At 51.9% G+C, this 13304-nt stretch overlaps 1 protein-coding gene across 2 annotated transcripts in view; it reads left to right on the top strand.

Moving 5' to 3' along the window:
* The first annotated feature begins 7874 nt into the window (after nt 1-7874).
* The window catches only part of TNR (tenascin R), a 28773-nt gene continuing 23343 nt past the window's right edge, over nt 7875-13304 (top strand). For both annotated transcript variants that reach the window (XM_068416831.1, XM_068416830.1), the window contains exons 1-3: nt 7875-8370; nt 11555-12031; nt 12489-12752. In XM_068416831.1, the coding sequence (XP_068272932.1) occupies nt 7875-8370; nt 11555-12031; nt 12489-12752 (1237 nt within the window). The remainder of the gene's footprint in view (nt 8371-11554; nt 12032-12488; nt 12753-13304) is intronic.

Here is a 13304-nt window from a genome sequence, read left to right as displayed (position 1 = left end):
GGAAGGGCTCAGACTAGAGCCAGCACCCGCGCGAAAATTAGACTTACCCCAGCGACTCCCCAGGCTTCGCAGGGGAGCGAGCAGGAGGCAGCACTCAAATGGGATGACGTGAAGTCAGACACACCAGATCCAGGCTTCACCTGTTAACGGGAAAATTAAAGGAGATTTCCCCAAAAAACCTTTGTGCTAAGCCGCTGCCTGCTTTCCTGTGGGAGCTTATAGAGGCCATTGATATATGCCGTGGGAATTCAATGAAAGAATATATAACGAAAGCAAGATATATCATAGGCTGCAATTACAGGCGTGCATGAATTATTAAGCTGGCAGAATTTACAGCCAGTTAGGGGGAACTATAGATTTCTTCCAGGGAACAGTGGTAAAAGCATCAGAGTATTTCATCCTTAAATATGCAATTAGTCAGTGGGGCAAAAATCGTTCCCTCTCCGCGGGCTGCTTGGTGGTGGTGGTGTGAAATGACTCCGTCGGGTTGGTGCAGGTCCTCAGCTCCGGCCCCATGAGCCTACAGGCTCTGGCCTTCAACTAACCAACCTCAGGCTGAGGTCCAGCATTACGGGGGATGTAGTGCTTTGCTCCTCTAAGCTTTCCATCACCGAATCACAGAATCAACCAGGTTGGAAGACACCTCTGGGATCATCGAGTCCAACCATTGCCCTGACACCACCCTGTCAACTAGACCATGGCACTAAGTGCCATGTCCAGTCTTAAACACATCCAGAGATGGTGACTCCACCACCTTCCTGGGCAGCCCCTTCCAATGGCTAACGGCCCTTTCTGAGAAGAAATGCTTCCTAATGTCGAACCTGAACCTCCCCTGGCGAAGCATCAGGCCGTGTCCTCTTGTCCTATCGCTAGTTGCCTGGGAGAAGAGGCTGATCACCTTTGATTCCCCCGAAAGCCCACAGCAGGTTGTGTTTAGAGGGGAGACAAGGATTGCAAGCAGGCAGAGGGTGCAGAAGGAGTTGATCAGGGAGAGGACTACGTTTGCTTGCACGTAGCAAGGACCTTCACTCTGCCACAAAGCCCAGGGAACTAATGAAATTAAAACCTTTTTAAACAGACAAATTGCACATCATTAGGTTAGTAATAACCGGGAGCCAGTGCTCTTCCCCCCCTGGAAAACTGTGGGAAGGAATCGGGGCTGCAGAACACGCTGCATCTCTACATCTGCTCAGGAGGGTCCTACTGGTGCAAATCAGCCTCATGACATCAAAGTTTCAGCATTCTCAGGCTGTCGAGGAGCTGAACCAATTATTCCCACTAATTCTCGGTTAGCAGCTGATGCGATGTAAATGCTTTCTGGTGAGATGGGCGAATCACAAGAGCTTCTCACTGGATCACGAAGCAAAGCAAAAGCAAGGCACATGCCTTCCACGCACACGTCCTCACCTGCCATGGCTGGAGGACTGTGGCACCCCACAGCAATCTCAATGCAGAGCCAATACCGATGCTGATGCACGGAAGCAATGGGCTGCTCTGAACGAGCAAGTGCAGAGCTTTCAGTCCACCTCGTTTTCCCAGCTGCATGGTCACCTTGGAGTGGAAAGTGTACAGCTGGGAAGCCAACCAGGGCCACCACAGAGCTGGATTTCCTTCCCTACGAGCCCAGGAAAGCTTGCACAGGCTGCATCTCTCCGTAACATGGAGCTGGCATCATCTGCACTGAGCACTCGGGTATCTCCAGGGTGGCTTTGGGAGCTTTGAAAACCATCCGGCTGAGGGTTTTTTGGGTTTTTTTTTGGCTTATGGGAAAGCTCCAAGGCACTTTTCAACATAAAAGCCTAAATAATATGCTCGGAGGCTTCCCGCCTGCTTCACGTACCACCATGCACCGGGCTGGCTCCCATCATTAGCAGCAGCCGGGAGCAAATCCATTGCGGTGGTCTGGCTCCTGCCAGCCGAGCTCAGACAAGGAACACATCCCAGCTCCAACCAGCCAGCCCCGACGTGGCTCAGGGACTGCTGGGCGTTAGATAATATCTGCCCGCTCCTGCCGCGCCGAGGAAGCAGGCAGCAAGCTCCGTTTCTTGATGGTTTATTAGTCGGCATTAAGGATGCGTCCTGGTCCAAACTCCAAATAAATCTGATTTTTCCGGTTTGCCATCTACACCAAAAAGCAGGGCTGGTGGTTTATCTGGTGTTCAGGAAAAGAGAATGCAATAAAAGCATATAAACATGTATATGCACATATACATCTATGTGCTCTGCGTAGATTAAAGTGTTTCTCGATCAGAAAAAAATGTTCACTTCATTTTCACATCTTTAGAGATCTTAAAAACATTTGAATACACAATATCTGGCTGGAAAAAGAAATGCTGGAGATAAAACTTCTGGCATCATCCCTATTGTGCAGATGTGATGTCCTTGCGCCCGTCCCGCATCAGCCCCTGGGGCACAGTCTGCCTTTGCTACGATGATATTGCTAAGCAATAAAGAAGGGGGTGCAGATGCTGCTGGGGGACGTGGTGCTGCATGTCCAGGTGATTCGGCCCCCCACAAACCGCTGCCGCACCATTAATGACTTCCTTGGCACAGCTGCTCTGAGCATCACCGCACGCAGGTTCCCTTCTGCATTCCCAGCAGCATTTGCTCGCACAAATACATCAGCAAAATGTAAAAATAGCCAAAAATATATAATTAGGGTGGATGCACTGTGGATTTAATAGGGTTTTTCTATCTCTTCCTTCACCAGCCCCTAAGACACATGCCCTGGATGGACCAGGGCCATTTCAGGAGGGAAGGAGAGCGCTTTTCTGTGGTATATGTTTGGCAAAAGCCCTCAAATATTTTTCTCAGTTTTATATTGTGTGGTTTTTTTATTGAGCACCACGCAGAAATTGCAGCAGATTGATTTTTTTTTCACAGCTCCCCAAAGCTGAAATGCTTTGGAGCCGAGAGCTCAGTGCCTGCCAAACTTCATAATTAACTTTAATAACTCTTTAATTTGAACTTTAATTCAAACACGCATGTTTCTGGGGGACTACAGAGGGGGGAAAAAAAAAAAAAAAAGCAAAGGAAACCAAGAGAAACCAGCTCTGGTAAAATGACACAGCAGCCTCAAGCTTGTGCTGTGCCAGAGGCAACTGGAGATCAGTGTTTAAGGCTGGGTTGGATGAGGCTTTGAGCAACCTGGTCTAGTGGAAGGTGTCCCTGCCTGTGGCAGACGGGTTGGAACTAGATGGTCTTTAAGGTCCCTTCCAACCCAAACCATTCTATGATTCTATGAACTGCCCTGTCCTGGGTGCGGGCAGATGGAGAGGCATTTACCCCAGCCTGGTGGAAAGCAAAGGAGAAGACATCTCGCTGTTGGATGTCAGGAAAGCACCAGGCTCAAAGCTGCCTTCACTGCCCCAGCCAGGAGATTTTCCAAGGCCACCTCCAGGGACGGCGGGACCAAAGCCACCGGGAACACCACCAGCTTGGAGTTTTATCTGAACTTAGTGGCAATGAAGGAGAAAGAAAAAAAATAAAACCTAAAAAGCACCCCAGATAAATTTGCCCTAAGGCAACTAATCTTATGTGTGAAACGACCACAGAAATTTGCTTCTTTTTCCTCATACAGGGAGAAGGAAGAAATATTTAGTCCTGGATCAGTTCCCTCAGTCGATGGTTTCTAATGGTTCTGTTGCTGCCCATGGGCAGCGTTAGCTGGGCTGGGAAGTGTGGGGAGGGCAGGAGGACAAGGAACCCGAAGCACGAATGTTAATGCAACTTCTCTTACCTGGTCGACAAGCCTTGAGCTGTCAGACCGCACACGCAACCCTGGAGTGCTGCCAGCCAAATCCACCCCCATGTTAAGCCACTCTAGCTGAGCTTACGGCAATGGGGTCATCAAAAGCAAATCATTGACAGGAGGAGCAGGAGACAAAGCAGCACCAGACAGGGAATGGAGATGACAGACCCTGGGAACGCATCCACAAATTCGTCAGGGCTTCAGAGCTGTCAGCCCAAACCTCCAGGAAGAAGTCAGGGATCAATAGGGATTTATGGCTCAAATGGTCTGCAGTGGGTTGGAGGACGCCAAGGAGTGCCCTCCTGCTCTGCAGGACCCTGTGGATTCAGCCTGGTTTGAGCCGGGGACAGCCCAAACGAGGGTGATGGTTCACCATTTCACAGCATTGAGCCTGACCCAGCACCCAATTGAGGCAGGAATATTTTACTTCTATTTTTTTCTTCCATCAGCCTGTTTATAGTAATAATAGAAAAGAGAAGGTTCCCTTAGCATCATGCTATGGGGCTGCCACCACCCCCACAGCATCAGCCCCTGCCCAAGGCCACCGTGCTGAGTGGGGCTGGAGGGGGATGCCATGACTTGCCGCTCAGAAACGAGAGCTGGGCAGCATCGCGCCGATGTCCGCTGTGATGAATGTACTGATAAAGAGATTCAGATCAATGAGCCTGGCAGTTTCTACCAGCAAATGAATCGCTTTTGGTCCGTGGGTTAGTTAGAGAGTCGTTAACTACCCAACCTGCTCGCTGTCATTAGTGTGCAATCTCCGCCGTGCATCTGCTCACCTTGCTTTACCCACCGACACGTCTCCCGCTCCCTTGTCCCTGCATCCAACTGGAACCCTTCTCCCCCCGTCCCTCACAAACAGGTTCTGTTGAGCCAGGCTGGATCCGAAGAGCAAGGAGGGGGAGGATTTCATCTCCCCACGTCTAAGCTGAGCTGCTCCTGTAATCCTGCAAGGAGGCTTGCTTTGAAGCTCTGGCTCACAGCCACAATTACTGCCGCTCCGAGCACACACAAAAAAGCTGAGTGAGAGGCCAAGGACAAGTCAATCAAAGGCAGCCAGCACTAATTAGTCCCTGTGCCTCCCCCTGTCACAGCTGCCCCATTAGGCGGGGACAAGAAGTCTCTCCATGGGTCAGCCGGGGCCACCCAGGAGCCACTGGAGAGCCCAGAAGGCAGAGGAGGATTTGGGGCACGGAGGGGGGTGTCAGGGTCTGAGAGCGCAGCCCCAAATCGCCACTTTACCCTCAGTAAATTTGCAGAAGACACCAAGCTGGGAAGCATGTCTTCTCAGAAAGGGTCATTAGCTATTGGAAGGGGCTGCCCAGGGAGGTGGTGGAGTCACCATCTCTGGAGGTGTTTAAGAAAAGACTGGACGTGGCACTTAGTGCCATGGTCTGGTTGACATGGTGGTGTCAGGGCAATGGTTGGACTTGATGATCCCAGAGGTCTCTTCCAACATGATTGATTCTGTGATTATGGAGCATCGATCCCACCCCTCTCACTCCCTCCCGTTGTCATCTCCAGTGCCTTCCTTTCCCTCTTCTGCAAGCATGGCCACAGCCACCACAGGAGCCAAGGGGAAGGAGGAGGCCACCCCACTGGGGAGTTACTTCCATTTTTCTTGCTTTTCCTGAAAGCCTGAAGAAAAAGAGAGAGCCTACCAAAGCAGCCCCAGGTGCCTGCTCACGAGAAGCAGGCATTAAGCAGGCAGCCGAGAAGTGCAGCAGAAGCATTGCAGTAATATGGGATAATAACCCTGTGAACACTGCGAGGCAGCTGAATAGTGATATTTTCTGGAGTAGCATGGTATTGTAGGAGAAAAAACAGTAAACAAATATTTTCATTCAGCAGCAGGAGAAGGGGGAAGCACGGCCATTCCCTGGGGACCCGGAGAGGAGCTCCAGAGCAGGAGAGTCATTAGAAGTAAGGGAGGGTAATTGCTCAAGATTATGGCACTGGCAGATACCGGCAAAGTCAGACTTGGTGAGCAGCCCCAAGCACAGCTCAGCTGTGGATCGCAGCCAAGCATCGCACTGCTATGTTCTCCCACCCCCCCAAAAACCAAACCGCTGGGGTATTGCACTCACCGTGCTGGGCCAGCTCCCATGGCTTGGAGGAGACCCCACATGGGTAGGTTGGAAGCATCCACCAAAAGCCATCAGGACATCTTCCCCACCTCGTGTTCATCATGGCCAGCATTCCCTAGTGTGGACCAGCTGTGAAACCCCAAGTCCAGACCCTACAGGGTCTGCACTAAATGCAGCTTGGGAAATTCAGCTTTAAGCAACTTGTTGGAAACACTCAACCTGCTACTGCTGCTCACCTCCGTTTCGCAGTTATAGGAACAAGTATGAGAGCTACTGCAATAGGTAGCTGAGTCAGACCAGGTTGATGTCTCATCTCCTCTTGCCACCAAATGTTCCAGAAGAAGGAGCACGTCATAGCTGGCAGATGTGGCAATTTGCACCTCTCCACGTAGTGGCCCTTCAAGGCAGGTCCCATCCAAACTCAGCGCTCAGGGGTTTTAAGTCCTTCTTAACCCACGTAGTCCCATGTGTTTATTCATAGTCTTCAAATCTGCATGAATGGCTAAGGCCTCCTAGAGTCTGAATACAAAGTTGTTAATGGTACTAAATAAGAGTAAATAAAGTTAATTATGAATTAAGGCTGAATACTGAAAAAGCCATGTCCTGGCTTTGAATAATAAATACCTCAAACCCACGACTTCTTGGAGCTTTGGTAGTTTCTGGTGATGCAGCGAGGAGGTCCTCAGTTCTTTGCATCTTTTTGCCAGCACTGTAAAGAGCCTGTTGACCAGATTTAATGTGCCTGCTGCACTTTTTGCACTGCTGGTGCAGAAAGAACCACAAAGTACGTCTCCAGTGTTCATCAGTCCAAGTCCTACAAACCCAACACGGGCAGGGAGCCGCAAACACAGCGATTTACATTCCCTCCTAAAATACTGCAAGAAATCCAATTGGACATTTCAAGGTATTAGCTGGAAATATTTAATTATAAATAATTACATTTAATTAGCTGTCCCAACACTGAAGCAGTTCCAGGGCTCAGTTGAGAGACTCTAAGCATGGCACAACATGCCCTCCGAGCCGCCATGCTCCAGTAATCCCACTTGGCCTGCACGTAAACTCCCTCCTGCAAAGAAAACACAAGGCAAGCCACATCTTTGGGTGCAATGACACTGCAGACACAGCCTCACGTGCCCGTTAGCCCTATCCTCTGACGGACCAGGTGGCGATTCCTCATGGCAAACCAGTTGGAGTTAAGTATTGGTCAGCACACAACAGTCCTGCCAAGAAGCCATCCCCAACACACCTGGGCTGGCACTGGTGATTTTAGGCTGGAGATAAATGTCCTCGGAGGCTGGATTACCACCCGAGGGCTCACGATCGATACCAGAACGAGAAGCTGTGTTGTTCCAAATAAAGGCAAGGTTAACCCATAATCCAGAGCACAGGCAGGGGGTGAAGCCACTTTAACAGGAGGGATTTGTCTGCTCAGAGCATCGACCTGAACAAGCTGGAGCCTGTGTGGTGTAATTTAACGGTGTTTAACATCAAGGCTGCCATTCCTATAGCTACTGGAGGAAGCTTAGCAACCCCGGGCACAGCTTCTAGGGCACGGGAGACAACCAAAGGAGAGTGCAAGGATGTGTCACCGGCACCCATGCATTAACCCTTTGGACCCTACATGCTGTACTGATGTGGCACTGAAAGCAGACACCCGTACAGGGTGTTTCTGCTGAAAACACTGGTATTCGGTGCTTTGTTAGTATCAGATCAACCGTTTCCTTTAAAAAAAAAAAATAATAGCAACAAGAATCTGCCTCTGTCACTGTTCAAGGGCTGTGGCAGTGTTTCCCCACCAGCTATCAGCTCCACTCAGGGTTGATTTTGGCTCCACCAAAGCCAGCAGGACTGTGTGTGAGTCGAGTCGGCCCCACATCTCTCTGGATGACTTTGCCCAAAAGGACTTGCCTCTCTGTGCTGAGCACAGTTTCAGGGCTAACACCAACCATGCTCTTTTTCTTCTGTGTCACCAGGTCCTCCCCGTGCTTGGCTGACCAAGGCTGGCTTAGAAGGATACTCCCTCTCCCAAGAAAATGGGCACTGACAGTGAAAACCCAGTCTTGAGGAACGTGCTCATCAGCTTCAACTTACTTCTGCTGGGTGCTGTCCTCAAACCTTTCGAGTGCCGACTGGAGGTGACAACAGAGCCGGCCGAGAGGCTGGCGGTAGATGAGGAGGGTGGCCTGGCCAACTGCAGCCCACCCATCAAAGAGCAGCCCATGGTCTTTCACCACATCTACAACATCAACATCCCCCTGGATAGCTGCTGCTCATCCATGTTCAAGTCTTCAGCCGAGGAGGTGAGTTCAGAAGACGACCGGCTGGCAGAGTACGCGGAGCAGACCTCCGACAGCGAGAACCGGGTCACCTTCACCCACAGGATAAACTTGCCCAAGCAGGCCTGCAAGTGCTCCACCTCCCTCCCGTCCCTGCAGGAGCTGCTGAGCAGGATTGAGATGCTGGAGAGGGAGGTCTCCATGCTCCGGGACCAATGCAACTCCAATTGCTGCCAAGAAAATGCAGCCACAGGTAGTAATGCCGTCCTGTTAGCTCTTGCTGGGGACTGAGGGCTCGAGCGAAAGGCAGGAGAAATAAATACAGGGCTGGTGATGCTACTCAGAGTGGTGACGGAGGAAAACCTATGCTCACCCATGGTGTGGCTGTTGCTTTAGGGAAAAGCCTGGCTTAGGTCCTCCAAGGTAGGAAAACCCTCGGGAGGGATTCGGTTACTTGACCCTCCACACCCCACTCTCTGCAGAAACCCCACAGCAGCCAGGGCTAAAGCCCATTAAAGATAAAATTACCGCTGGTAAGGAGTGAGCAGGGTGATCTCCCAACCCTGCACTCTGTGCAATGCTGTTAGAGGTCTGCCACCGCTCGTGGGATGGGGAGGAGAGACATAGCTGCTGCTCTCCGAAGCTGTCCCTGGGTTGAAGGCAGCACTGTGACAGCCAGCAATAAAGCCCTTCATCTTCTCCATAGGAGTGAATGCGTATGAAAAGCTGAGTTAAAAAAAAAAAAACACCAAAAAATACAGGGAATAAGTTCTGTTGCCATGAAAGACGCAAACAAAACCTGTAACAAAGGCACAAAACCATCAACAGGGTACTTCAGCGGAATAACAATATATATGGGTTGTGAAGCTCTCTGAGAACCCTCATTAGGGTCACCCACCAAAGGCAGCCTCTCATTTCACTGCGGCTGTTCCTCAGAGCCAGGGAAGCAGCATGCAGTTGAAAGGAGACGGCTTAGGGAAGGTTTGGGCTAGAGGCTGCATTCCGATAGTGCAGGAGCCAGCACACTGATGGTTGTCCTTACATCTCAGGGAGGTCAGTAAGAGGGTCTGTCCTGAAGGGCATCTGTCCCTCATGCAGCCCAGCCCTGCTCGGGGCTCTGACACATCAGGGCTCCTCATGGGAAAAAGCCACCAAGCGAGGAGAGCCATGCAGGACATCTTTCCAGGAGGGGAAAACTGCCTTTCAGGCCAAGACCAACAACAAGGAGGAAGAAAAATTAAAAGCGACCCCTTTCCCCTAGCAGTGCCCGCTGCTTTTAAGTCTTGTGGCTATTAGTATGGTTTTTCTGGAGGTAACCCAACTCCTCTATGTTGAGGATACATTAAAATGAAATGGTAGTGACCCATACTCACGTCAACAGAGTTGGACCAAAGGTGTGGGTGTGGAGGGGTCTGGAGGGTATGACCTATGAAGAACGGCTGAGAGAGCTGGGGTTGTTTAGCCTGGAAAAGAGGAGGCTCAGAGGTGACCTTATTGCAGTCTACAACTACCTGAAGGGAGATTGTAGTGGAGTGGGAGTCGGCCTCTTCTCCCAGGCGACTAGTGATAGGACAAGAGGACACAGCCTCAAGCTGCGCCAGGGGAGGTTCAGGTTGGACATTAGGAAGCATTTCTTCTCAAAAGGGTCATTAGCCATTGGAAGGGGCTGCCCAGGAAGGTGGTGGAGTCCCCAACCTGACCGATTCTGTGATTCTGTGGGGGGGTCAGGGAGGGAGAAACTGGCACCAGGACGAGTGGGGTGGCTTGGGCTGACACCTCCTGTGGAGCCAGGGGAAGTCAGTGTGTTTCCAGCCGTGGGCTCAGCTCGCATCCCCCCACCTTGATGTGAGAGTCATCAGCTGCGTTAAAAAAAGACAAAACAGAAAACACCCACACGTGCCACCAGTGTGTGCAAAGCAAGGGTTAAAAGCATGTAGGAAACGCAATGTGAAAAGCCTGTTTTAAAGGAATTAATTTGAAGCTCTGATGGGCCTATTTGGGTTATTTGCAACACGTGCAGACGGTCCCATTAAACATTCATTGCTCGGTGGAGTCTCCGCTCTGATCGCAGATGTGCACTGAGCTAAAACCGGAGCGCTTTATTTTATTTTTACCCGAGTTGCTTTCAACTCACTGCACCACAAAGGAGCCCGGGATTTCTACCTCACCGCCCGAGGCATTTCCCCAAGGAAAGCTGCTCTCTTCCAGCACACTTACAGGCATCCCCTCTCCTCTGTTGATAACATCACTAGAGGCTGGGGTCTGAAGAGAACCCAATCGCCATGGCCGGTATTCGCAGTTCAGATAGGAAGCATAGAATCACAGAATCATAGAATCGTTTTGGTTGGAAAGGACGTTTCAGATCATCAAGTCCACCTGCAAAGTAACCCAAAAGGTTCTGTCTGATACAGCATGTTCCTGAACCCCTTTTACATGAGCGTCTGCTGCACCCACCACGGGAAGAGCTGCTCAGATAGCTCAGCTAGGATGGAAAACGTAGTTGAGGGGATCACAAAGTCTTGGGGGCATGACAAAGTCTTGTGGTCTTCATGGCACAGAAGCTTCCCAAGGGTTGGAGAAAGCGTGGAAAGGGTTTCTGCTCTTCATTAATTCATAGGAAGAAGAAAAGCAGAAAAAAATAGCAAGGAAAAAATGAGCCTGGCTGCGGTAAACCCTTAGCTGGAGCAATGGGTCCATGTTGAGGGGCAAAAGAGGGGAGCGTTGGCAGTGTCAGAGTAACTTGTGCCTTTGTCCCCTTGCATCCCTCCTTACCCTGGTGTGCTATGCAAGGCTGACAGGTAAAGGGGGGACACTGGAGGTGGTGGCCGCAGTGGCTATGTGCTTTCCCTGCTTTCCCACAACCCCAGCACACCCAAACTCATGATACTGTGTCCAAAGCCAATGGCTCTGTCTCAATCAGGCTCACCAGGATGGGGACGAAGATCATGTCTTTGGGTACATACCTGCTTCTTGTAGGAGAGACAGCGAGCAGACCAGGATCCCTCACCTGTAAAAAGGAACAGCGGGTGGAGAGGAGACAACAGGAGCCTGCTAATTCATGGCTGGTGCAGAGGGCTTGGCCAGGGAAGGCTTTTTCCCAGGAAGAGGTCTAGGGAGGTACCCATGGGCTGAGCGCCGAGCTGAAGAGAAACCAAAGGGAGCACTTGCACCCCAACAAGGCTGATGGCACCAATAGCCATGGAGGCCAGTGCTCCTGAGAGGACAAATTCTTGCGGACCCACCACAAGCCCATATGACCAATTCTGCCCCTGCCAGCCCTAAAGCCACCAGCTCCCCAGAGCTGGGTGTGCTGAACCAGAGGGAGGACCACCACCTACTTGTCCCACAACCCATTGATGGGTTGACTCAGGGCCAGCGCTGCCCTTTTTCCACCTCCCACCCGGTGGGCTCTAACCCTCGGTCCCACATCCTTGCAGGGCAGCTCGATTACACCCCGCAGTGCAGCGGCCACGGGAACTTCAGCCTGGAGTCGTGCAGCTGCGTGTGCATGGAGGGCTGGGCGGGCAGCAACTGCTCCGAGCCCCGCTGCCCCCGGGGCTGCTCCAGCCGCGGCATCTGCCTCGAGGGCCAGTGCATCTGCGACAACGACTACGGCGGGGAGGACTGCTCCCAGCTCCGCTGCCCCGCCGGCTGCGGCTCCCGCGGGCTCTGCGTGGACGGCGAGTGCGTCTGCGAGGAGGGTTTCGCTGGGGAGGATTGCTCCCAGCTGCGGTGCCCCCGCGACTGCTCGGGGAAGGGCCACTGCGTCAACGGCACATGCGTCTGCCAGGAGGGCTACGCCGGGGAGGACTGCGGGTGGCTGCACTGCCCCAATGCCTGCAGCGGCCGCGGGGTCTGCCAGGATGGTCTCTGCGTCTGTGAGGAAGGCTACGAAGGGCAGGACTGCTCGGCAGGTAGCGGGGGGCATGCACAGGGAGAGACAGACCCTTATGTATGAGTAAGGGTTTCGAGGTGCCCAGAGTCCCATCGGAGCACCATGAAGCCTGGTAGAAACCCATACCTGGCAGAGCATGTCACATAGGACCTGCACAGGCCCTGCAGTGTGACTGCCTCCCTGTTGTCCCTGTACCCAGAGAGGTCACGGGCAAAAGTTTGGAAGGCAAGCAAAAAGCCAGCGAGGTTCGTCCCAGTGTTGGTGGTAAACCCCTGGTGCAACAGTAGCTGCAGTCAGGTTCTCCTGAGCCTTTGCCTTGCTGTAACATTTAATACAACCACAGATAGCACACAACCCCCAGCCCAAAGCCCATTCCCGTGTCCCACCAGCAGACCCACACACCCTTCCCCACGGCCGGGCAGGAGGATAAGCCACGCGCACCCTGACGCTCTCCTCACCTCTGCCCTTCCCATCAGTGGCTCCTCCCGAAAACCTGCGAGTGACGGGGATCAGCGACAGCTCCATCGAGCTGACGTGGGACAGCCCCGGGGCAGCCACCGAGTACGTCGTCTCATACCAGGCGACAGGGCCGGGGAGCACCCAGCTCCAGCAGCGGGTGCCCGGGGACTGGAGCAGCATCACCATCACAGAGCTGGAGCCAGGCGTTGCCTACAACATCAGCGTCTACGCAGTCATCAGCGAAGTCTTGAGCATCCCTGTTACCTCCAAGGTGATGACCAGTAAGTATCCTACTGCACTTGTCACTTGGTACACAGATAACCAGGGGTGATGCTCAAGCTGGCTCACATTTTCCATAAAAACCTTCTATCAGCAGAAAATGGGGCTTGGAGCAACCTAGTCTAGTGGAAGGTGTCCCTGCACATGGCAGGGGGGTTGGAACTAGATGATCTTTAAGGTCGTTTCCAACCCAAACCAGTCTGTGATTCTGTGATTCTATGAAAACTGAGCCTTCAAAAAAAAAAACTGGGGATATTTTTATCTCCATTTATATACATATGGGTACACAGGAAAGGGGGAAATGTGTCCACCCTCCGCAGAAAGACTCAGTCTGGATGAAAGCCCGAATGACTGAAAATCAAAGAAGCTTTCAGTGTTTGATTGAAGCCCCCAGAATACATCCCTAAATATCTTTTTTTTTTCATAGAAGATATTGTTGTGGTATATTGTAGAAGGCACATGTTCTCTTCCCCTTCCTGATGGGTTCCCCGTGACACTGGTGATATCGCAGCAAGAGGGGATACTGCTGTGCCTCAGGAGATATGTAGTCCTGA

The sequence above is a fragment of the Nyctibius grandis genome, chromosome 21, assembly GCF_013368605.1.
Source record: "Nyctibius grandis isolate bNycGra1 chromosome 21, bNycGra1.pri, whole genome shotgun sequence".
Lineage (NCBI taxonomy): Eukaryota > Metazoa > Chordata > Aves > Nyctibiiformes > Nyctibiidae > Nyctibius > Nyctibius grandis.
Note: the sequence above shows the minus strand (reverse complement) of the source record. Positions and strands in the feature narration are given on the sequence as shown.